Source organism: Tinamus guttatus, unplaced genomic scaffold (assembly GCF_059628265.1).
Source record: "Tinamus guttatus ecotype Peru unplaced genomic scaffold, ASM5962826v1 Tinamus_guttatus_pri_ptg000096l, whole genome shotgun sequence".
Taxonomy (NCBI): domain Eukaryota; kingdom Metazoa; phylum Chordata; class Aves; order Tinamiformes; family Tinamidae; genus Tinamus; species Tinamus guttatus.
Window position 1 is genome coordinate 137,592 of NW_028288630.1, and position 24,254 is coordinate 161,845.

The 24,254-nt window shown below is 45.6% G+C and overlaps 1 protein-coding gene across 1 annotated transcript in view; it reads left to right on the forward strand.

The window, feature by feature from the left end:
• Positions 1-24,254, forward strand: part of DIP2B (DIP2 acetate--CoA ligase B (putative)) — a 54,191-nt gene that overhangs the window by 17,850 nt on the left and 12,087 nt on the right. Inside the window, exons 2-16 of the mRNA XM_088520658.1 lie at positions 7,931-8,002; positions 13,271-13,417; positions 13,711-13,836; positions 15,573-15,785; positions 17,867-18,010; positions 18,362-18,481; positions 19,093-19,290; positions 19,525-19,616; positions 20,139-20,249; positions 21,756-21,879; positions 22,405-22,514; positions 22,911-23,013; positions 23,104-23,168; positions 23,522-23,615; positions 24,133-24,252. Coding sequence (XP_088376784.1) covers positions 7,931-8,002; positions 13,271-13,417; positions 13,711-13,836; positions 15,573-15,785; positions 17,867-18,010; positions 18,362-18,481; positions 19,093-19,290; positions 19,525-19,616; positions 20,139-20,249; positions 21,756-21,879; positions 22,405-22,514; positions 22,911-23,013; positions 23,104-23,168; positions 23,522-23,615; positions 24,133-24,252 — 1,839 coding nt within the window. The remainder of the gene's footprint in view (positions 1-7,930; positions 8,003-13,270; positions 13,418-13,710; positions 13,837-15,572; positions 15,786-17,866; positions 18,011-18,361; positions 18,482-19,092; positions 19,291-19,524; positions 19,617-20,138; positions 20,250-21,755; positions 21,880-22,404; positions 22,515-22,910; positions 23,014-23,103; positions 23,169-23,521; positions 23,616-24,132; positions 24,253-24,254) is intronic.

Below are 24,254 nucleotides of genomic sequence, written 5' to 3' on the forward strand. Positions count from 1 at the left end.
TATTTTCAGGACCCCAGTTAACTTTGCAATCTCCCTTCTTGGGTTTGGTTAATTTTCATTTAGCTGTAACCTGCATTCTTTCAGCAGCTGAGTCCTTTGCTTTGTTTTTGTGAGTTGCACAGTTAAAGAACAGTGCTGTAAGGGAAAAACAGTTTGCGCTCTGAATGTCAAGGATCAAATACTTCTAAAGGATTTTTTTTTAATCGCAGGCTTCTTTTCTACATTCTGGGTTAGCTGCAATCAACTTGTAAATTTGCAAGTGTGGCAGCTTGGAACAGAGACACAGAAGGAGTTTGGAGGTGGCCACATGGCGGCTTTTGCCTTGCGAGGGCGGCGGTAAAACCAGCTTCAGCTGCAGAGAACTCGTGAGAGCTCCTGGACATTCACAATGTCCTTGGGTTGGCTTTGCACAGAACATCTGTGACAGCTGCTTTATGTTTGAAAAAATAATTGAGCCCCCTTGAAAGAATTAGTAAATATTGCAGTACAAAAGCCTTGAAAGGGTAGGTGATGGGTGTTGCACACAGGGTAAAATCCATAGTAATTTCTCTTTTAATCCCATCCCAGGCAGACCTACTCTAGTACCACTCAAGATATTTTTGTAGATGTGTTAGGTGCTGAACAGAAGGCTGCAAAATGCAATCTCGTTTCTCTGCCAGAGAGTCAAGAGGAAAACAGCCCTCGGGCAGGCCCTACCCTCCCTGGCATGAGGGTGCAAAGTTGTCCAGACTAAATACCCGGCACTGTTGATGTCCTTGAATACCTTGAACTGGAAACTGTGGCATTGCAGATTGCTGTGAGCAGGGAAAAAGCTTCCTCCATCCAACTTTAATCAATCACCATGTTCCTCAGAGCCCCAGACCTTCCCTAAATATTGTGTAGTGCAGGCTGTGACAAACCTAGGGAAAGGAATCTTTGGAGTTTGTAACTGTGGGAGGCTTTCCACATGAGTCTTAAGTATTCTGAAGGAAGACCAGTTGTTTTTGGATGCCTCCACTTTTTTTGTCTTTGTTTCTGTGTTAAGAATAGGCTTGATTTGGAAAAATCATCTGTCCTCCCTAGATTATTCTGTGGAGAAAGTGTTTGGAAAAGGCCAAGAGTTTGCTTCTGTGTGATCTTTTGTGGTTGAGCTGGAAGGACAGCTCCTGGGAGAAGGTTATCAGCGCTAGCTGTCCTCGTGGCTTGGTTCCTACCTTGAGGAAGACCATGATGCAGCTTCTGAGCAAGCGCTGAATCACAGGGCTGCTGCTCTAGCATGAAGTTTAGTCATTTCCTGGGAAACTTCTATTTGATTCTAGTTGTGGAGGGCTTAGGTCCATGCCTTTGTGTTAAGGATTAAATAACTGGAATTCTGCTAGTGACTGTGATTGGGAGATTGGCTGGAAAAAGATCCTGCTTTCTTAGGGCAGAGCTGCTTCAGTGGGTTTTTATACATTGTGGTTAGAGCATTGCTTTATTCACACTGTGAGTACAGTTGTTAGTTCTTGTGTATATGGATGTGGTTTTGCTGTTTCTCCTCATTTAAATGTGTTGTTTTGGTGCAGAATTAGCATTATAAACTGTTAAAAGTTCCTACATGTAAACCCACATACCCCTCATTGACTACTTATTAAAAGCACATGAAAACACTTCTTGGCTATGGAGGAATCTGAAGGGCAAAGTATTTCTGGCGAATTCCTGTATACGAAGGGACTCGCAGTCCGGCCAGAGCTCGGCTGGATCCTCGCGGGAGCAGCTGGCCTGGGAAAGCGCTTCGGAGAAGCCGCTGCCTGCTGCGAATCCCAGGCTCGTTCTGGGGCTGCGGAACTGGGCCTGCATTTGCACAACGTCCTCATGTTGGCTCCAAAGGATCAAGAAAACTGCAGCACAGCCATAGCAGAGGCTCTTATTTGTGGCGGTGCCCGGGCAAGGATTTTTCAGCATTCTGGTCTCGCGAAGCTTTGGAGAGCTTGTTGTGCTGATCCCGACTGCTGCCGCTTCCAGCGGACACGGGAACAGGACCTGCTCATGCCCTGTTTTGCAGGGAAGGGAGGTCTCCAGGTGAAATCCATCCGGTGGTACCTCCTTCCCATTGGTCACCCCCTGCCCACGCGCACAAAATCCGGCTCTGCCCTTGGCTCACCCGCGTCGGTGATGCACCACATATGGCAGCTAAGATTACTCCCCGTAATACACAGGCCCAGACGGGTGAATCCAGGACAGGAGATCATCCGGAACTCGGAAGCGCTGTCCTAAGATAGAGGGATTCTTCACTCTAGTTCTAGAAGTTGCATTTATTGTTTAAAAATAAAACAACATTAAAAAGCTTATGGCAGAGTAAGTGATTTTTAATGAAGTGCAAGTTGTGACCTTAAATGACACGACACAGCCCCCTGCTGTGTGTCAGTCTGTCCTTTAACATTTGCATAGGGTGGACTATGCCACAATAACCTAATCGTGAAACGTGTGCTTTTGAGATAATAAACATTAGATGAAAGGAGTTTAATTCGGTACAGCAACATTTGTAAGCCCTTAAAGCAGGTTTGTGAAGGAGTGGAACAGGGTCCCCACAGTGCTGGGGCCAAGTAGACTTGTAGTGTATAGAAATTAATCTGGAGCTGATGGGTCTGTGAAACTTTCAGTGCGGCAGGGTAATGCGGGTGCTTAACAAACCCAGCTTTGTGCGTCTCCTTGGGTGCCTCGAGCCTATTCATGGGCTTAATGGGAAAGGCCGGGTGCTATTAAAGGGGAACTGCAAAGCACAAACCTGTTCTGTTTGTTTTCCCTGCCTTTTTTTTGTGCTTACATATAGAGCCAGCAATGTTTTCCTTCAAGAGATCGGTGACTCCCTTCTGGAAGGCAGTATGGATGGAAGACCTTGGCACGGGCTCCAAACCTGATAGGCAGCTTCATCAGATGGAAGGAGGAGGGAGTCTGTGAAGCTGCGTCACCGTTTGGCCCTAACAGGGGGAATTGTCCTAACTTGTTCCAAACGCAGTTTTAGTGCTGGAGCCGGGTGTTGTTTCCCGGGCCCGCTCCGTTGGGATTCTCAGCTTCAGAAGCGGCTTTGCATGTCGTCCCTTGGGCCACCGCAGCTGCCAGATGGTTTAAAAGCACCGCGTGGGGCCACTTGCTGCTGGAGTGATGAACTGGGTGCTCTGATGCTTCGTCCCTGCACAGGCCGTGGCTGAGACAGCCCGAGCGCCAGCGGCAGCTGAGCCTCCGCGCTTGGCCCTTCTCAAACGTGTTGCCAAATGCTCCCATGCAGGCTGGAAGTGCCTTTGGAAACGTCTCGTGGAGACTGGCGGCGGCACTTTGGGCTTTCGGGATCCCTGATTTGGTACCTACTTCTAGCCAGGGACAGAAAATCCCAAATCCAGCTGTGAAGAAACAGGCCTCACCTTGTATCCTCTGGGAGCGCCTTGGAGGTGATAAGCCCCGGAGGGACCTTGCAGGTAACTGTGCAGCTAGAGATCAAGCAGGGCAATAGGGAAGAAAGGGCGATTGATAAGGGAGAGATGTGAAATGCAAATGCAGAGGGCAGAATAGAATTTATTTTCCTGTTTTTATTGTAAATTTGTTACAGTATTTGCTGTTAGATGAGAATAGTTATCCGTGTTTTGGGGGCAATGGCAGTACCAGAAGCATTTCCAGGGTCCTGTTAGGTTAAACTGCCACAAACCTCAGGGTTGTGTGGATTGTAGTATACAAACGTTTTATTTTGAATGCATACAAACTCATTTCAGATTGGAACCTTTAGCTTGATACAATGCTGTGTTAGAGGCTTTGTTGGGGAGATGCTGTGCGCTACGTGATCCTTTTCCTTAATTTCTCCACTGTAGTAATTATGGTTTTGTTGGACAGTGAGTGATTCAGTGTGCTCATTCCGTGGGGGAAGGGGAGCAGGGGTGTTGAAAGAGGAGCATTGTGTGAGCGCAGCAGGATTAGCTGGTGTTACCACCTTGCGCGGGGCGAGTACCACTGCTCAGAAGAGATCATCAGCTCTAATTGCTGGAGAGCGGCCTGGCGTCACAGGGTGCTGGCTCCGGCGCTCCGGGTCTGTTTGCGCCGGGCTGCAACGTCCTGGCTGCTCCGCTGGGATCTGCTGCGCGTCCTCGTGCCCTGCCTGAGCCCGTGGGCCAGCCCGCTGGCTGCTGCCTTTGCTCCTTGCTCAGCTTGGCCTTTTGCAGGTTGGATTTCTGTGATGAGGATCAACTCTGGCTTTCTCTTAAGAAATGCGTGTCACGCAGAAAAGGCTTCCAGAATTTCCCTGTGTGCTTTTCTAGGCAATCCTGTTTCTCACATATGTGACTGTTGGATCACAAGCAGGTCAGGCCTCCTGGGTTTCACAAGGAAGGTATCGGCAGTCCAGACTGCAGTCCAGGCCCTCTCAGTGAGGAAGGAGTCTTGCTCCTTCCCTGCACTTGGCTCTTGCTGCAAACCCTGTGTCTAGCTGGATTTCATTTTCTGAAATGGGCGCTCCGCTCCCGCATGCCCTTGTCCTTAAAAACCAAAAGAACAAACCAAAAAGGATGCCGGACTTCACATGAAAGCGGCGCAGAGGTGGTGTAGACTTGTTGGAGCAAGTTTTGCTCGAGCCCTCTGTCCAATCCCTAAACAGCCAGTTGGTGGCTGGAATTACACACACGGGGCCTGGAACCAGCGCTCCACGGCGGGAGCAGGTAAATCCGCCCTGGTGAACACAGGGAGCAGTCGGGGGTGGCGTTGGGAGGATCCATGGCCTGGGACAGGGAATGGGGAGAGGGTCCTGGCTGAAAAGAAGCTGCAACTTTTGCTTCTTCCCGGACAAGAAAGTCCTTTCCTCGCTGGGCCCTCGGCGTGCAGATAAATACAGAAAACGAGCACAGGGCCGGCTGCAGCTGGGAGAGGGCCAGGCGAGCCCCCCAGCGTCCAGTGCTGCTGCCTGGAAGTTCTTTCCCAGGAATGAGCAAACGCCAGCACCATTTTAAAGCGAAATTGGCGGCTCTCGTTTGCTTTGCAAATGCTTTGTTTGTAGTGCTGGCCCTGCTCCTGTGCGGTTACGGGATGTGCCTACTGGGGCGCTGGGTTTTGCACAACATATGTCACGAAGCATTGAATTTATGGAAGCAGGGTTGATAATTTACCCGGTTTATGTAGTAGGAGGGAATGGTTCTCGAGATTGCAGACCTATTGTCTTGGTTCTCTTCCTGTTGCTGTAATTTATGATATGCTCTGAGGAAATCCGCGTTTACATTCAGACCTGGCTGTTTCCATTTCCTGTCCATCAGCAGAAAAGAAGGCAAAAGCCAGTTTCTCTCTTTGTGTATCTTTGGTTTCTGTCTCAGCAGAGTGATACCAAATTTGGACTCCGGAGGACTAGAGGGCAGTTTTACACATGTTCCCTCCTATTGTGCAGCATATTAAAAGGCCGTTTACTTCCAAGACTTGTGATGTCAATTTAGACATAACTCTGGTGGCTGTAGCAATCGGGTTGTAATTTTATCGGGATGACTTTGCACCTGTCTTGCGTGCCCCATGCTCACGCTTCCCCCTAAGGCCAGTGGGATCCTGGGGTGCATCAAGAAGAGCGTGTCCAGCAGGTCGAGGGAGGGGATCCTGCCCCTCTGCTCAGCCCTGGTGAGGCCACATCTGGAGTATTGTGTCCAGTTCTGGGCTCCACAGGACAAGAGGGATGTGGAGCTGCTGGAGAGAGGCCAGCGCAGGGCTACGAGGATGATCAGGGGCCTGGAACATCTGCCCTATGAGGAGAGGCTGAGGGAGCTGGGCCTGTTCAGCTGGAGAAGAGAAGGCTGAGAGGGGACCTGAGCAGTGTCTACCTCAAGGGAGGCAGTGAGGAGGATGGTGCTGGCCTCTTTTCACTGGTGACCACCGACAGAACTAGAGGAAACGGCCAGAAACTGAAGCACCAAAAGTTCCACAGGAACTTAAGGCAAAATTTCTTGGCAGTGAGGGTGCCAGAGCCCTGGAACAGGCTGCCCAGAGAGGTTGTGGAGCCTCCTTCTCTGGAGACCTTCAATCCCACTTGGACGCAGCCCTGTGCCACGTGCTCTAGGTGACCCTGCGTGTGCAGGGGGTTGGACTAGGTGACCTCTACAGGCCGCTTCCAACCTTCAGCATTCTGTGATTCTATGATTCTAATTGCCTTGGAGCCTCGTGTGGAACAAGTGGGTAGAGGGGACTTTGCCCCCCAGCGCATCATGCGGAGCGGGAGCTGCTGGGCTGGGGACAGCAGAGCTCCTTGGAGAGGGCTCCCAGTTGTGCTGGATGCTTCATGACATCTCGTGTGCAAGTACCAATGCAAAGTGTCAAATGAAACCTTGCCGAGAAATTAATGAGAAAATAACAAGCTGCAAACAAAGCCGTGGGTTGGCTTCTAAGGGGAAACAGCCTCCCCTTCCCCGTGCAGGTTTCTTCTCCTGCAGCAGCAGCCACCCCACGCTGTCCTCTGCCCAGAGGAGCGAGTGTGGGCACTGAGAGCTGCCTCTGCAACCGGAGGAATCCCAGGAAAGCTTGTGGATAGAGTAGTTGGTTCAAAAATGCAGCCCTCGTGGTGTTTGCTTTGTGCAGCTCTGTTTGAAGGGGTGCTCTGGCAGCACGCCTCCTTGTGAGATGGATTAATTTAACTGAGCTGTATATTGCAATCGAGCATTAAAATTAATGCCTTGGTTGGCATTTCAGTGCTTTGTGGACATTCTGATTTTCTGCTGCTGCATTTGTTCAGACGTGCTGGGGCCTGACTCAAACGCAGTGAGAGAGGAGCGCGATAAAATTGTGTTCGTAAATGCAAGCCCTCCGCTAAGCAGAATTCCTTTAGCTTTGAGACCCAGTCTGCGTGTTTTAAGTGATCTGAGACGTGATTAAGCCAGTGTTTCCTTCCCTTTCCCAGTGCCGATCCTCTGGAAGTGTCCGGCAGAGCAGCACACGGCTGCCCCGCAGTAAGCAAAGGAAAGGAAAACTGGCTGGGTGTGATCCCTGATTTCTCCTCTGACACAAACGTGGCTTAATTTTAGCAGGAGTCAATACTGTGAGATAATTCTGTTTTCTTATTGCTGTGCGTTGGATCACTTCCAGTGTTCTGGCCGTGAGGAGTGAGGTGATGAGCGCAGGTCAGGCTGCGAAAGGACTCGCGATGCTGCAGGGCTTCTTGTTTTCAGCCCTCCCAGGTTTCAGCTGTTCTTGTGGCTCGGATGTGACTGAGAAATTAAAACAAAAGAGAGCAGCCACGTGCTGCATCTCTGGGGTCAGGCGAAGTAGTTAAAAACCAGAGAGTTTACTGATATTTATTCTTCTCTAGTGTTTTTGCCTCTGTGGAACTCAGACATCTTCTTGATTCTCCTCGTTGGCAAACAGTGGAATTACAGCTATTAACAAGTTAAAAAACAAATAAGACAAACAAAAAAGAGCCCCCATAAGGTCCCTTCCACTGAATATCAAGATAGGCATGATGGGAAGTTCAATTTTCAGGATCAGAGGGTGTGTTTGCTGGTCTACAAATTGTCCCTGTTGAGCCTTACCTGCTCAGTTCGGTGTTCTGCGGTGCTCTTATGAGTTCGACACACTCCAAATTTGCACCTTCCTATGCCCTGTTTTGTTGGGAATTAGTCTGTTTTTTATCGTAGCTGGCTTTGTGGTTATGGAATCTTTTCATGCGCTCCGAGTTTCCTTTTTTAGGTTTTCAATACTTTGATATTCCATTTAGATAGCTGTTCTGATTCAAATTACTGCACTTAAATGTCATATGGTGCATATCTATGTTCCCAAGGAACATTACACAAAATCTGTGGTCAGGAAACTTTGAGCTTAGACCATACTTGCATATATTTAGTCTCAGGTCTTGTTCACTGTGTTAATGTGCTCAGGTTAACCTTCTTATCTCTGAAAAGGAAACCAAACAACCCTAAACTAAGAATTAAGGACAGTAATCTGACTTTTCTTGTCTTGGTTTTAGGGGACATTACACAGAAGGGTTATGAGAAGAAGAGAGCAAAGCTTCTGGCTCCGTATGTCCCACAAACCCAAGGTAGGTACCACTTTCAGCTAGAATAATAACTGCAAAACTTTGGCACTAAAGGGAACCTGTGAAATGGCCAATATTTCATTTATTAACTTGAAACCGTGATGTTTTCATATGTGTAATCTAACAATTATTTCGTGGTAGTTGCTTGCATGCTGCGAAGTCATGGGCTGAGAGCGTTTTGCCTCAAATCCCTGGGTCATAGCGGGCTCCAGGGATTGCTGAAAATTCCGGAGCTGGTTTGTGGGTCTCGGCAGAACCTGTGCGTTTCAGCCCTTCTTACAGCCCCTATTTCTCTCACATACACAAATCACTTCCTATTCCCTTGTCAGCTGACATGTCAAGGGCTCGGAATCAATCATGCAATGTGAGGCCTGCAAGAACCATTCTTAAACTTCTTAAAAACGGCTTAACTGCAAAGTTGTTCTGTATTCTGCCCTGCTTTTAGCAATTCTGAATTTCTTCTTGGAGAAACATTAGTGTTTGCATAATTTGTTAGCTTATTTTACCTGTGAATTCATTTGCCTTGTTTACATCTGCTTCTTTCGCTTTGGAGATCCTTAGCAGTAGGGCCGACTCCGTGTGGGATAATTATATATAATTGTAAACTGTAGGACAAGAGTGAAAGCACGTCCAGTAGTTAATATGCAGGTGCTTACTCAAAATAATTACACTGCTGATATGCTGGGATGATTAATCGTTAAAAGCTAATGTGTCTGGCTTTTGGGGGTGGATCATTATGACAGGCAGTCATGACTTAACTTGCTATAATGTGCTGAGAGCGAACCAGCAGCCCCAAAACAGTGAGGGCTCAAGTTTATTGGTTGTCCATCAACACTGCTGCAGTTGGGGAAAGATCACACACTCTTTTCCTGCCAAAGTTGCAGCAGTTGATTTGGGCAATTGCTTAAGGAACATGAAAGAATTCTGCACTGTCATGTGGTAGCTTCCAGGCTGTGTTGCCCCAAAACACTTGCTGTTTGCGTTCCTGGTCTTCCCTTCCCAGCTGTTTCTCAGCTCTTTGTTTGTATATTCAACAAACACTGCGGCTTTTTGTCTGCTGAAGCCTGGTGCAAGTTGCTTTTCGCCATAGTAGGTGCTCTGTGTGCAGGAGAGGAGTGTGTCCTGTCCAGACCAAGGCTGCAGTGCGAGCAGAAGTTGCATTTTAGCCTTCGACTTAGAGATTTCCTCGTGAGCGGTGCTGACTACTGAAAACTGCCTCCCGGAGCCAGCAACGTGATCGGAATCTCCCAGCTGTTTCCTTGGTATCGAATCAAACCCAGATCTGATGCCTGTGGCTCGTGCTGTTTCCAGGGGGGTTTCGTGGCGCAGGTCTCGCAGTGTCCCGGTTCGGGACGTGCAGCCGTGGCCACTGCGAATCCCTGGGAGGAACTGTGCGACTGCCGGCTCCGCTCTGCTTGCGGGGTCGGCGAGGCTGCGGCTCCACAAGTTGCTTTCCATTTGTCAGCGTGGTCTCGTGCCCCTCATGCCTGTCATTTTGCATGCGTGTTTGGTTTGTTTCAGAAAATGTTGTTTAATTAGGAGGAAAAAATGTTTGGCGAGACCATCTGTGGCCCTGCTACTTTAATTGTGGTGCTTTTCAGGGCTGCAGAATGAGCTGAAGTTTGGAGGGACGCTGGAGGCCAGTGGCAGGTCACCAATTAAGATGCCATTTTGACTGTCATTCTGACTCTGCTCTCTGGCTTTTTATACCTCCTGTATTCAGCTGTCCCTGTACCGGGGAATGTCCTGTTGTCAAAATCCCGCTGAAGTCATGCATGAGGGATTAAGAATTAGGTCACCTTTTTAATGAGCAGAAAACCAACAGAAAAAAAAATATTTACTTCTGTCATTTAGTGCTTGGTATTTCTCAAAATGCCATTCTAATGGCAGCTAATGTATTGTCTCCATTTCACAGATGTGCAGTGAGACAAAGGAAGGTGTGATGACATGTCAGAGCAAGCCAGGGTTGTAATTCGGGAGATTCCTCTTGCTAAAGCCACGCTCCATTCGCATTGCCTCTGGGAGCTTGCCTCATTATTTCGGAGGGAAGGCAACGATGTTAATTACCTAAAGATACATGTTTTCCTGGTGCGACAAGCATTTTTTGTAAAGGGAACGTGCTGCAGTGCTGGAGTCCCGATGCCGGAGCCGTCCCTCTTGGAGGCGCTGGCTGCTGCACAAAAGGTCTCGATGGTGTTTGGAGAAGCCACCCGGGGGCAATGTCACTGTCACACGAGCGACCGGCTGCAGCGCGTGGGACAGACGGACGCTCGGGGAGGTGACTGAGCCGCCTCCTGGAACTCCTTTTTGCTGCAGATCGCAGGCAGAGTCTGCCCAGGCCATAGCTGCTGTCCTCGCGATGTTGCTAAAAGTCTGGAAAAGCATTTATAGCTTTCCAGCTCAAAAAATGCGGATGCAGGAATACCTTGTGCCAAAATTAGCAGCCTTTGCACACAGACTGCTGGCAGAGTACGTTTTCTTGCTATTTACAATAATGCATTGGGTTCCTCTGCTAATGCGTAAAGGAAATCATTCACCCAGTCCTGCCTGTCAAACCTTTTTATGTAGCTATTCTCATGATGATTTAAAGTAAATATTTGGGACAAGCATATTTGGAAAGAGAACATTAGGGTACTTTATTGAAAAGGTGAATGGGATCCAGTGCCTTTTGTATTTTCTTTTTTTATTGTTGTTGTTTTAGCATTTTATTATTTCAAAGGGGAGCTAATGAGGAACAGTAACCAGTGATAAAACAGCTTTGTCTAAACCCGTAAATCATGTACACACGCTCCAGCTTACAGGTTTGTTTAGAGCATTTTACTCATTTACAAGATCTGACTTGCAGCTACCACAGATGGAGAATTATTTTCTTCCTTCTTACGTCTAAGGGATAGCAGGGATGTCACACTTGCAAATAAAGCTTAACACTTGACTCTTGGAAATCAATTTCTCCATCTCTGGAATGCTTTCAAGGGCTAACGGAGTGGAATACCTAAGCATTCCCTTCATCTCACACGGGGCAGAGCGGAGCTTGGTCCATCTCGGAGCTCCTGCAGAAGCCTTTGCAATCGTGTGCTGTCTCCTGCGTTTTCCTCTTCGCCCCAGAGCTCGCCCGGGAGCTGCCCCTGCCCTCTGCAAGGGCTGCTCGGGCCCGGCGCTGCGTCGCCAGGCCGACACTGGCACTTTGTTCGGTGCTGCATGCGAAGCAGCAGGAAAACAGGTCTGCCTGCTGCTGCCTTTCTGCCAGCTGAATGCAGCGCCTTGTCCTCCTTAGTGGTGTAAGCACTTGTTTGTTGATCGTACAGGATGCTTTTACTCATTCTTTTAATCGAAAGGTCTTTGTATTAAAAAAATCTCTCCCTTCAGCAAACTGTGGGGCTCACACAGTAGTCAATTCCATTAAAAACTAATGGCATTTAAAAATGCACGGCATCCTAATGTAATATTAGTTATTTTTCCTGTCTACTTAGCTTCAGCTCCTGCCAGCAGAACCTGCAGCCGCTGCGGTGGGATTATTGCAGGGGAATTGCTGGATAAAGTCCCCGGCAGCTGCCGGGCTGGCTCGCTTGTGGCACTTCCTTGTGTCTCCACTCATGACTGGACGTTTTCCCTGATCCAGGAAGGCCGCTGCAGCGCGTTCCGTTGCGGTGGAATGTTTAACCCAAGCGCTGGCTCTCGGCACATCGTGTCACACACAGATGCGTTTGGTGCTTTTGCAAGGGAAATGTCATGTTTACCTCATGATGCTCTGGAGAACAGGCGAGGTGCTTTAGCAAGACTTACAGGAAAGAACACAGTATGAATTTAATAATTCATTTAAAATTGATAAAACTGCTGCTGACATCTAGTGGGTGCTCGAAGCCATAGATAGCTGAATGTCCAGAAAGCACTGAGCCTTTCTTCTCTTGTCTTTGGGTCAAAGTAAAGCTCTCTAGTTGATGAGAGGCAGATATAGTCCCATCCGGGGTAAAAAATGCCCTAGACGAGTTCACTCTGGCATCCCAAGAAGACACGTGTAGCAAATCCCAGGGTATGATGTTACAAAGATGCTGAACATCACAGTGGTTCTTGATATCAATCAGACTTGCTGCAGCATCTCCGAAGGGAATACATCCCAATTCTTTTGCGATAAACCGAGATTTGGAATTAAAAATCTTGCCCCTCAGTTCGGGGCCCGTGAGTGCCGGGTCCCATGCTGAAACTGCCCCAGGCTTCGCTCTGCTTCCCCTGTGCCGAGAGCGCTGCCGGCATCGGTGTGCGACTACGGAATGTTCATGGGGGAAACAAAACTCTACGCGGTGCTATCCTGCTCCCCACCTCCACAACGGCAGTGCGAGGAGAGGAAACGGTTGCTCTTCTGCCCTCTTCTCTTGCCTTGAGACGTGTAGCTGATTTGCTGTGATGTCCTGCTTGGTAGGATGCTCAAAGTTCTAGGGCATGTTTGAAGATTTCTGCAACTCGTTTGGTGTGATTTGCTGGTATTGTCAGTCCTCTGAGCTTGAGGCACTTGCCTTATGTTGTTTACCTAAAACCACGCACTAAGAAAGTAGCACGACTGGAATTGGAATCTGGGATTTGTGGTTTCCTCTTAATTCCTCTAACCCTTTAGTAGTTCGTGAGAATTCCTAAGAAGTGCATTTTCAGATGACAATTGCTGCTCTTTTTGCATGACTGCAGGTGACAGCCTGAAGGCAACTGCAGTTGTTGTGACCTTTACTTTTAGCTTTCACGAGGTTCCCACTGAAGCACAGACACCCTTTTAGAATCCTGATTCCAATACAGCTGTGAGGATACGTGCCTTGGTGAATTATACAAGATGATAATTTTCTTATCTTATTATCTATTCAGCTCCCTGTATTCATGGGAAAAGCAAACCTTTCCAGGATGGTAACGCCTTGACACACGCTGGAAGTGGCCAGAACCTGAAGAACAAGAGCTCTGTGGACAGCAAAGGCTCTTGCTATTGGTGTCTTGTTGGTTTTACTGTCAATAATTCACACCAAAAAGTCAAGTTTCGTGAATTGCGAGGAATGAGCCCAGCTTCGCTGCTCCCTCCTCCCATGTCATGGGTTTGCTCTTTCCCACAACTCAAACTTGACTTTGGATAATGATTTATTGCACCCATTAAGCCCCTTCGCTGCCCTGTGTCTGCAGCAGCAGTGTCCAGCAGGAGGCTGGTATAAATGAGTATTCTCTCTAAAAGCACTTTGCACATGTATGCTCAAAAAAAGGCTATTTTCTGCCCTCAAAGAATTGTGGACTCTTTTCCAGGGATTGATCCAGCATTACAGAAGGAAACCAGAACTCAGATGCCTGCCCCATCTGCAACTCCAGCCTCAGCATCATCATCGTCATCGTCCTCATCCAAATTTCACCGAGCTCGCTCAGGGGGAGCCAGAGATGAACGATATCGATCTGGTAAGGGCAGGGCAGGAGATCTCATGCTGGGGACGGAACTGTTTCACTCACTGAGCAGGAGGCATTTACAGCTGCAGTTCGTAACCTTCAAGATTTACCTAAGATCTGCATTTGTTCAGAATTTTGAACATGAGGTTTTTCCCAAATCCCACCTAAGTGGTTCAGAATTTCAGTTCATAGACTAGAATTGGAGCCAGGGCGGTGTACTTGGTTTGATTATGTACATATATTAAAATGCACAAGCATTTTCCTCTCCTGTTGCAAAGCAGAGTGCACTGCCTTCCATTTTGCAGATATCCACACAGAAGCAGTTCAGGCGGCGCTGGCAAAGCACAAGGAGCAGAAGATGGCTCTGCCCATGCCAACGAAACGGCGCTCGACGTTTGTTCAGTCTCCAGCTGATGCCTGCACTCCCCCAGGTTAGGTTCTTACGGTGGGCCTGTCTCGTGGATTCTGGGGCATGCATTACTAATAGTTTCCAAATCAGGAGGCTGCAGTTGGTGAAATATTCAGCATCTTCTGCACGTTTGTAGGCAGCCCGTCACTCCTGGAGCTCCCTTGTCACGTCTGAGCAGCTGCTCGTTTTCATGGTGCCACTGTTACAGCTGTGGAAATGAATCCTCCTCTGGGAGCTCTTAGAGCATTAATTGGCAAGAACTGAGCAGGCCTTCTGGACTAAGACTTCTTCTTTTGCTTCCCTCACACCTACCACAGTTACATAATTCATGGTCCTTTCTGGTAAGGGTAGTACTCAACATTCAGGAAGAGGTGTCGCTTCTTCAGGGCTCAAGGATTTGCAGGATTTATGTTTTGGGGCGAGGACCATGGATGGGGTCCTGTGGGAGTCCATGATTTTTGTAATACTTCTTGTTTCTAGCACTTCTCATGTAGTTGTTTTGCCTCAGTGGCAGAACAGCTGACTATTATAACACACATGTATCAGCTATTAACAAAAACTTCCATTTCCAAGCAGCTGTGCGCACATGTTTCAGATGAATATTATTTTCAGCAGTGACTTTTTTGTTGACTCCCATTGTATGGGAGCATCATGGTCCATTGGATTGATGAAGTTATCGGAATACATCCAGCCCCCTCCTCATTTTATGAATTCATCATATCTCTGTATGAAACCTCTCTGTTAGGCCACCTCACCTGTGAATCCCCTTTTACTCCTTTTTTATTCATTCTTCCTGTTACGTTTTCCTTCCTCCTGGGGTCTCATGCCCGTTCCCAATGTCTGCTTGGGACTCGGCTCTGTACTGACTTGTCCAGGACTGCAGCATGTTCAGAGCTGTGGGTGCTACGCAAATAAAGGTTAGCACCAAAACTTCCAGTATAACTGGAAATGGCCCCTTCTTCCAAATAGTGACTGACTGGATTTTGTTTTGGCAAGTAGGTAGAACATATTTTAATAGCTTGATTTATGATTTAAGGGATGCTATTGAAGACTAGGCAGCCACTCTTAAGTAGGAATACTTAAATTTTAGGCCAAAGTGTAACTGAATGCTTATATGTAGAGCTGTACAGTTTAAGTAATGAGTGCTGTCTGCATGAAGAAATAATTAGTTCATAGCTTTAGGACAGAGGAGATATCTGTTCTTGTGTAAACGCAAGATGCAAATCCTTATGTGTGTGTCTTTGTTGTTTTGTTCTGTTTTGCTTTCTGCAGTTGAAAGGGACCCATTTAGAACAGCACAAAAGCATTTTCTACATGTGGCCTTGACACATTTCTTTCCCAGTCCCTGCGTTCTGCTTTGTTTCTGCAGATTTTCGATTTTGAGAATGATGCTGACCCCTCACTTTCCATTTCAGAATTATCCATGTTGGTCAATATAGTATCTGTTTTTTACAGAATATGAGCAAAACAGTAATGAGTGAAAGGCAATAAATTAAGACAGGATATTTGTCTAATGTGTTGAATTTTTTGTATGCTTTAAACAGAGGAAACAACAGGAGTAAATGTATTCATCGTACTGGAGGTGTTTGCTGCTTTAACTTCTGTTTTGGCCTGCATAACCATGTTTGACAAGAGTCTGTGAAAAAAGAGTTTCATATTACAAGCCTTTGCCATTGATATGTGAATTGCAAAGAGAGCATGTTCAGTGCAATGTGCCTTTCCATAAAGAGCTAGATTTTCTTTTCTGCTTCCACACAGACACGTCTTCTGCATCCGAGGATGAGGGGTCGCTAAGGCGCCAAGCTGCTCTTTCTGCTGCATTGCATCAGAGCTTGCAGAATGCTGAGTCTTGGATCAACCGATCTATTCAGGGGTCATCCACATCTTCATCAGCATCTTCTACACTATCCCATGGAGAAGGCAAAGGGACCAGTGGGTCACTAGCTGATGTATTTGCCAATACTCGAATAGGTAGGAGCTGGGTGTGAACAGAAAACCTCCTTCAAGTTCAGACTGTGTTAATAAAGCTGGAGTTGTCCAATGCGTAAGGGAAATTCGGAACGAGAGTTTAGTTAGTGTTGGTGGAACTGCTTGGGTTTGTTGGAATTAGGCCACCACGGATGTGGGGGAGCTTATTTATTTATTTATTTTTATTCCCTTAAGAACTTAAGATGATTGAGTTGGTTGGAAAGGGGGACATTGGGGAGCAGGAACTTGCAGAGGAGAAAAGATTCCTTAGTGATAAGAGCACTGACAGCTTCAGATGGCAGGACTCTGTGCACGCACATTGCTGGCATCTGCGGCTCTTGGAAGCTGCTGTGGGCACAACGCTGTCATATGCAGGTGGCATTTGGCACCCATGTCCTGGTATTTCCCCCAGGGATGTTCTGGCCCGTTCAGGGCGGGGAAGCTACGTTCTAATGTTATCCTTTTGCTATAAGCCCGAAGGGTTTATTGTCTTAGCACTACTAAAACTAACTCCAAACCTCAGCCGTGTATTCGAATAAGCGAGCGTGTCATTTAGGAAGTAAGCGTAAATAAAAATTTAACACAGATATTTCATGACTATTCTGGGAAATAATTAGGGCATCCAGGTATTGAGAAGAGGGAGCAAAAACCTAAGATCTGGATACCCCAGGCTCAGTTTTTTGAGGCTCTGAGGTGCTCCTTGCTGCTGATGCTTCTGTATGAAATGGCCAAGTTTGTTTTGCTTTGTGTATGTTTGTCTTTTTTATCTGCTATTAAGGATATTACTGCATCTTAGGAAATGTCTGTATTTGTGTGCTCTCTGCTTTTGCTTAACCGGTTTGGGGCAAGCCGTGCATAGAAGCACTGGGGGTTTTTAATTGCTTCACTTATTTTTGTTTGTTTGTTTGTTTCTTTGCTGAGATGCAATTTGTTTTCTGAAATGGAAAACTTGGGAAATTGTCCATAAAATATAGTCAATATAACTACTGTATCTTTGAAGCACAGAGGCTCTTAATTGGCCAGTGCAGAAATCCACAGTACCTTTTGTAACAAATTAAGGTAATCTAGCTGTCTAGCTACAGAATAACTAACGTAATTAGCATTTTGTGCAAAGTAGCAGTGTTAAATTTTTGTCACAATTGTATGTCATGTACATATTTATCTTGGGATAACAACTAATTTATATGAATAGAAACTCTAACATACGCAATTTTATACTTCTCTTTGGAGAGAGCAGTCAAAGTCTGTAAATGTCTAGAAAATCTGTCGATCCTAGTGAGCTTGGAAGTTCCTTACACAAGAAATACTCCTCATTGCCCTATCTCCAGAAGGTCTGCAGACACAGAGTTTGTTCTTCTTGAAAGAAAAACTCAAAGAATAAACCAGAGAAAGCTTTATTTTTCCTTGTTTGGTATCTGACTTTTCTCAAGGCTTTCTGTGTGCAAGCCAACATGTGCTTTCCAAGTTCTTGGGCTTTTTTCTGCAGAAGCAACAGTTGGTGCTTCTGTTCCTCTGGAGTAGAGTACTCCTGCCCTGTCAGGTGTTTGAACCTGCTGTCATGTGTGAAGAAATCCTATGCAAGCAAAAATCATTTATTTAAGATGAGGTTGATGAGAGAATTACTGAAGTATGCAGAGCTCTATTTTGAAGCTTTACAAACTCATCCGAAAAACAGAACTTCTTGTGGAACAATGTTTTGCACCTTGAGGCTGTCAAAGCTGACAGCTTTAAGGATTGTCTCATTTTTATAGGTTAGCTAGAGTGCTGAATGCCAAGAGATTTTGCTTTATTTGAAGGCTACAGACCAAGAATAGGAATTTTGTTAATATTTTGCTAAATTACTTTCCTGACTTGGACAAAGCCACTCACCTGCGTCTCCATTGTCTCCATTTTCTGTTTTCCAAACTGGATGTACACCTCCTAGGGCTACTTAATGTTTAGGACGTGGCTTCTGTAGCATTGACAAGAGCCCCCATAAGAATCTGACCCATAGAATTAAGATTGTTGGTAACAGACGCTTCACGTTGCTGTGTGATAATGGACGGTATGTGTTAATCACCATCTCCATTTTCTGCTTTTTCTAGAGAATTTCTCAGTTCCCCCAGACGTCACAGCAACTACCTCCTCTTCCTCAGCACGCCCAGCAGCGATTGACCTTCCTCCTTCGGGGATTGTGAAGGGCATGCACAAGGGATCTAATCGCTCTAGTCTCATGGATACTGCTGATGGTATGGAAGCTTTCAGTGTTCCCAGAAATGGGAATGGTATCTAAGGAAGGACGTGACTTGTGGGGGGACCAAGCAAGTGATGACCGCACAGCAAGTGCAGTTCGTCAAAGACAGATGGAAATTGGGCTTTGGAATGCAGGGAATGTTTTAAAAAGGACCTGCTATTGCTAGCTTTAATCCAGAACTGATGTAATACCTACTAATGTCAGCCTGCACTGCACAACCTTTAGTGACGGAAACCCTTAGCTGAATGAGTGGGCACACCAAGAGTATCCTTCAGCAGAAGGAGGCAAGACACAAATGTCTGTAGAAATGATGAGTACTTTTATTAGCTAAAATCTTTCCCTCCAGGTGTTCCTGTGAGTAGTAGAGTCTCCACGAAAATTCAACAGTTGCTTAACACCTTGAAAAGACCTAAAAGGCCACCCCTGAAAGAATTTTTTGTGGATGATTTTGAAGAAATCGTGGAAGGTAATAGCACCGAATAATATTTTTATTAATCATTTATTATAAGCACACAGACTTGCACAGTGCTATATTTAATTATGTCATTGTTTCTGAAGTTGACTCTGATTCCTTGTTTGCACTACTGATAGCATTCCTGAGGAGTCTCTGGCCAGCAATCATTGGTACAAAAATAGCATTTGAAATAATTCACTGTAGTGCAGAGCTTTGTGTGGCCTCTTCAACACTAAACATCTTACAGTAACTAAAACTTATTAACAAAAATATTTAAATAGAGTTAAAAATGTTCTTAAGCTATTTTAATAAAAGTCCCAATGGAATTGTTCTTGCTGGTAGTTTCACTACAACCTTACTTAGCTGGGTTCTTTGGTGTTTCCTCTAGTTCTGTGTTACCCTCCTTGATACTGTATAGCCATCAGTAGCACATTAGGAGCAGACTATATTCACAGTGATGGTTTGTTTTCTGCAGATCTCCGCAGAGAACAAAATGAGATAGAGCTTGTTAAACATACAGCCTATTTGGAAAAGCATTGCCTTTTTTTTTCAGTGTGTCTTTTCAGCTTAACTGGAAGTAAATGAGCTAAAATGAACTGAGAACATTATGAAATCTTCTTCAGTTCCACAGCCTGACCCGAATCAGCCCAAGCCGGAGGGCCGCCAGATGACCCCTGTGAAGGGAGAGCCGCTGGGCGTCGTTTGTAACTGGCCTCCTGCCCTGGAAGCAGCACTGCAGCGCTGGGGAACCACGCAGGCTAAATGCCCCTGTCTCACAGCACTGGATGTTACGGGAAAACCAGTTTATACCCTCACGTATGGTGAGCTGGGTGTTGTTAAACTCTTCTGAAAGGGTACTGGAGGGTAGGACATCTCTGTTGTACAGGACATTTCCCTGTGAATGCCAATACATTCCTGGGGTGAGGGAGGTTTGTAGCAGTGTAACTGAAACACAGGAGGTCACAGTACATGGATAAAGCAGTCGGGAATTGAAATATATCCTCATCTGTTCGGTTGATTTAGATTTGTACAAGTCTCTCCTCTTTGTGTTCTAGGCAAATTGTGGAGCAGAAGTCTCAAGCTGGCCTACACACTGCTTAATAAACTGGGGACCAAAAATGAACCTGTGTTAAAACCTGGAGATAGGGTAATGAGTTTGAACGTTTGTCCCTCTGAAGCTATAAAAACATTAAGGTGGTGGTGGGGGAGGCAGCACACTCTAACTTACCACAGACACTAAAATCTGCTTCTTTTAATAGCGAGACTCTTATCCCAGAGACAGGCTACTTGGGAAAGATATCTCTGGTTTTTCAATCTGCTGGTTCCTCTGTAAGCAACTTCCTGATATTGGACTTTGAGATAAATCTAAGGAAGAGCACAGCTGCTCTGGGGGAAATGCAGGGTTTTATATCTGTGTGCCCAGGGCGGGTGCCGCCGCCGCATGTGTACGTGTGTGTGCATGTGCAGAGGGAATGCTGCCATGAGTTGCACATGAGGAACACGTGTGTATGCCAGATGGGTGAGGAGGAGTGCTTGAAGAGGGCCTGTGGAAGAAGTGCTGGGGTGGAATATGAAATCATGTGAACTTGACTGACTTCAGTCACTACAGATCTGAACTTGGCAATTTTGCCTTGCATTTCCCTTAACAAAAACTTTTTGTGACTTGCAGGTAGCCCTTGTTTATCCCAACAATGATCCAGTCATGTTTATGGTGGCGTTTTACGGCTGTCTGCTAGCAGAAGTCATACCAGTGCCTATAGAGGTACCTCTTACCAGAAAGGTAACGTTGATGGAACATAGAGGAGTGATAGGCTGATGCGGGATGAAAACCAAGTCAGACCATCCACCTCTGATAGTGGTTCACAGCATCCAGCTGCTGCCTCAATGATTCTGTATCAACACGATGTGCAAGACCTGTTTGAACCTGCAACAGGAGTTCAAAAATGGAAAAACACATAGAGACCACATAGCCATGCTGAGCAGCTGGAAATGATTGATTCACCTAAGCATTATAGTTTATAAGGCGGCCTGTAACACTGTGCTCAGTGTTACGGGATCAGGGACTCTGCCCTCTGATCCATGGGAAGGGGATCTCATTCCCAGCAATGCTCAAGCATCAGTTGGTCTTTGGACTTTCCTGGAGGCTGAAGGTACTAAGCATTTCTGAAACCTTCCAGGAACCACCTCTTGTAAATTCTCTGCTCAAATAAGCATTTTCTTTACCCTTACCATAATTTTTATCATTTTGCTGTGTTATTGCCATTTCAAGAGCTGTCTAAAACTATAAAATTTCATAAGAGGAAACAAAGTAACAGCAGAATGGCAAACATGGCAAGAGAGGTGGTAATGAAATGGTAAGCTAGTCTGGTAATATTATGGGAGCCACAGCTTTTTTTTCTTTTTTTCTTCATTTATCCTCAATGTGACAACTGCTATAGTAACTAAATAAAAAATTTAAAGCTTCTCCCATTATTTGTTCAATCAGGTTTCTAAGTAAGCCATCTCATTTCAGTGATTTTATCATTGTGCAATAAAAATCAGTTACTGAGGGAACGAGGGCCTTATTTCAGGGTAATTATACATTTTCCCTTTTTATGCCTCATGATTTCTCTCTGAAGCGTCTGTGCTTCCATTAATGAAAATAAATGGCATATACTCGGTGCCTGAATGCTGGACATGCCGCTAAGTGAGACTTGTTTTCTGTGTATTGCACGTCCAGTTCCTTTTAGTCCTGCCAGGGCAATACTTGTCTGGGATAAGAAGGGTTCCCTTTGAGAATCACCAGATTTCTCTGCAGTTTCTCCCAAGCTATGTAATCTTTTCATTTTTGAACTTCAAAATGAGTTGAAAAGAGCAGACATGATATGCAGAAAATTAAGTAACTCTTTTGCTTTTTTTTTAATACACATAGATTTCCTTATGGACTTTTTACTGTCTGATAGTATGTCTCCATTTTCACCCAGCAAACCTATGTGTTGGCCCTGACATCTTCCAAAATGTGTTCCTGTAGAAGCTTAGGAATTGCTGCGCTCATTCCTGCCAGACAGTGGTTGTCATTTGACTTTCAGAGCCATGGGAGGCACTGGGGGTGGGAGGAAAAGGGCAAACCAACAGGAGTGTTTGCAGCAGGTCTGCAGAGCTTTGGGGTTTGTTTTCCCTGCTGTGATCCATAATGTTACCACCCAGTTACCAGGCCATTATCAAACCTTAAAATTTGGTAAGGGGAAAGTTGGCTGCTGTTTTGAAACAGAAATGATTTCTCTTCCCTCCCTTCCCCTTCCCTTAGGATGCTGGCGGTCAGCAGATCGGTTTTCTTCTGGGCAGCTGTGGGATTGCTTTGGCCCTCACCACTGAAGTCTGTCTGAAAGGGCTTCCAAAAACCCAAAACGGAGAAATTGTGCAGTTTAAAGGTTAGATAGCTATATATTCCCTTTTGATTGTACTTTTACTACAGCTGAACTGTCTGAAAGTAGTTGTCATAAGTCCAGTACATTTTGGGGACCTTATTTTTGGCAAAATGAACAAGTTTCCTGGTAACATTTCTCATAGCTGCGTGTTTTATGGATCAATCTATACCATACCATATCTCTGACAGAACTACTCTGGTGCTTTGGAAGTTACGAAAATTCCATCTTACAAATTGGGATTGTCCTCGGATTCCTTCAGTGGTGCTTGGCAGGTTCAGAACCAGTTTTATTAATGATACAACAAGCTATATTTAGAAATACTGCAGGGATCTTTCCTGAGTAGAGGAAGTGCCATGTTGCCCACTGAACTCCCTGATGAGAAATAAGATGAGCCTTCTGGCTAGTAGCTTGGTTTGGATTAGTATGTGTGCTTGCATAACTGAGCTTGGATGAACGATTGCCTCTTTTCGTACTTTTGCAGAATATCAATTCCTCACTAAATAAACTCCGCTTCAATTTTGGCTCTAGGTTGGCCCAGGCTCAAATGGGTTGTGACAGATTCGAAATATCTCTCCAAATCTCCTAAGGACTGGCAGCCCAACATCTCAGCTGCAGGAACTGAGCCAGCATACATTGAGGTGAGTACCGAATAGGAAATAGGAGTAGCCTCTGTGAGTTGAATTTAATGCTCTAATCATCAGAGGGATAATACTTTCACCTCAATGCCTTCCCAGTTTCTAGCTGCTACAACAGCCTGCTGTGAAGTTTGTTTTGTGCATCTTTGTGGCCTTATAGTAGTAATAAAACAAGCACAAATTCATTAAATTGGTGTGTCTGTCTCATATCTCTTCAGAGTTCATCTGAATAGATTTGTTACTTGAAAAATCTTTTCTATAGTGAACCTTGCTGATACTTTGCTACAAGCAAGTACTCCTTTTTTTTTTTTTCTTTTTGACTGCAATGTCAATCCTGTGCCTTAATTTCTTCCATATGAGACAACCAGAGTCACACTGACAGTTTTTTGTCTTTTGTAGTACAAGACTAGCAAAGAGGGCAGTGTGATGGGTGTGACGGTGTCTCGAATTGCCATGCTCTCTCACTGTCAAGCCTTGTCGCAGGCCTGCAACTATTCTGAAGGTAGGTGATTCCACAGAAAGGCAGCAGAACGTAGCATTAATAACAAAGCTGTTCTGGCACACTTTACTCAAGGCAACAACTTTCTTCCAGGTGAAACGATAGTGAATGTTTTGGATTTTAAGAAGGATGCAGGGCTGTGGCACGGTATTCTAACGGTGAGTTGAGCCTGTGAAGACTTTCTGAAGCATTTCTTAACTCTTTGTAATCGCAAAGTCTTGAGGACGTGGTTTTGGACCATTACCTATTAAGTCATTCATATCCCTCTCTTCAGAGAATTGCAGATCTGGCAGAAGTAGTAGCATTTCCTGCTCAATTGCTAAGCTTTACTGTAAATTCAAATGATGCTTTGAAATAATATCTGCTTTGCAGAAAGCAAAGAAGCATTCCAGGTGTGTGTGTGAATTCACATAGGAAAGAGGGCTTGATGAGGAGTGGGGGATGACTCCTGTTTCTGCTTCATGATAGATTTTGTGTTAATTTTCTTAAAAATCTTATCTCCCCTTTTCAGAATGTAATGAACAAACTGCATACTATCAGTGTGCCCTATTCAGTGATGAAAACCTGCCCACTCTCATGGGTGCAGAGAGTTCATGCCCACAAAGGTAACTATGTTTCTTCTGCAACTTAAAGCTCAGGTTTTTATGATAAATGAATGAAGGGCATTAAAATACCAAATGCATTAGAAGCCTTATTGCTCTTCAGTAGCAAAGTATTTGGGCCAAAATGCTGATTTTTATCTCTAAATATACACAAAATCCCAATGCTCTATGAATGATGGCAAACCACACATGGCTTGTTGGTGACTTCAGATCCTGTGTATTTGGAGCCAGTGCCTTTTATGACACCAGGAAAATAACTGAGCACAAAAAAGTTCCACTTGATTCCAAGCCTGTAGCCAGGATATTCAGATGGTGCTAAGGATATGCCTTGGCTCAGGGGCTGGGGAATGGCCTGTATCCCCCAGCAGGTGCTGCTGTGTGTTGGGGCCTGTCATTGCTACAAGCTCCACGAGTTGAGGTTTGCTTGCCTTAGTGAGGACAGTTGGATAGTGCCTCCATGTCAATATGGGAACGGAAAGCTCTTCTTTCTGATAACTGTGATTGTTGCCTTCGTTTGCAGCAAAAGTTGCTTTAGTGAAGTGTCGAGACTTGCACTGGGCCATGATGGCCCATCGAGACCAAAGAGATGTCAGTCTGAGTTCCCTGCGGATGCTGATTGTGACTGATGGTGCAAATCCCTGT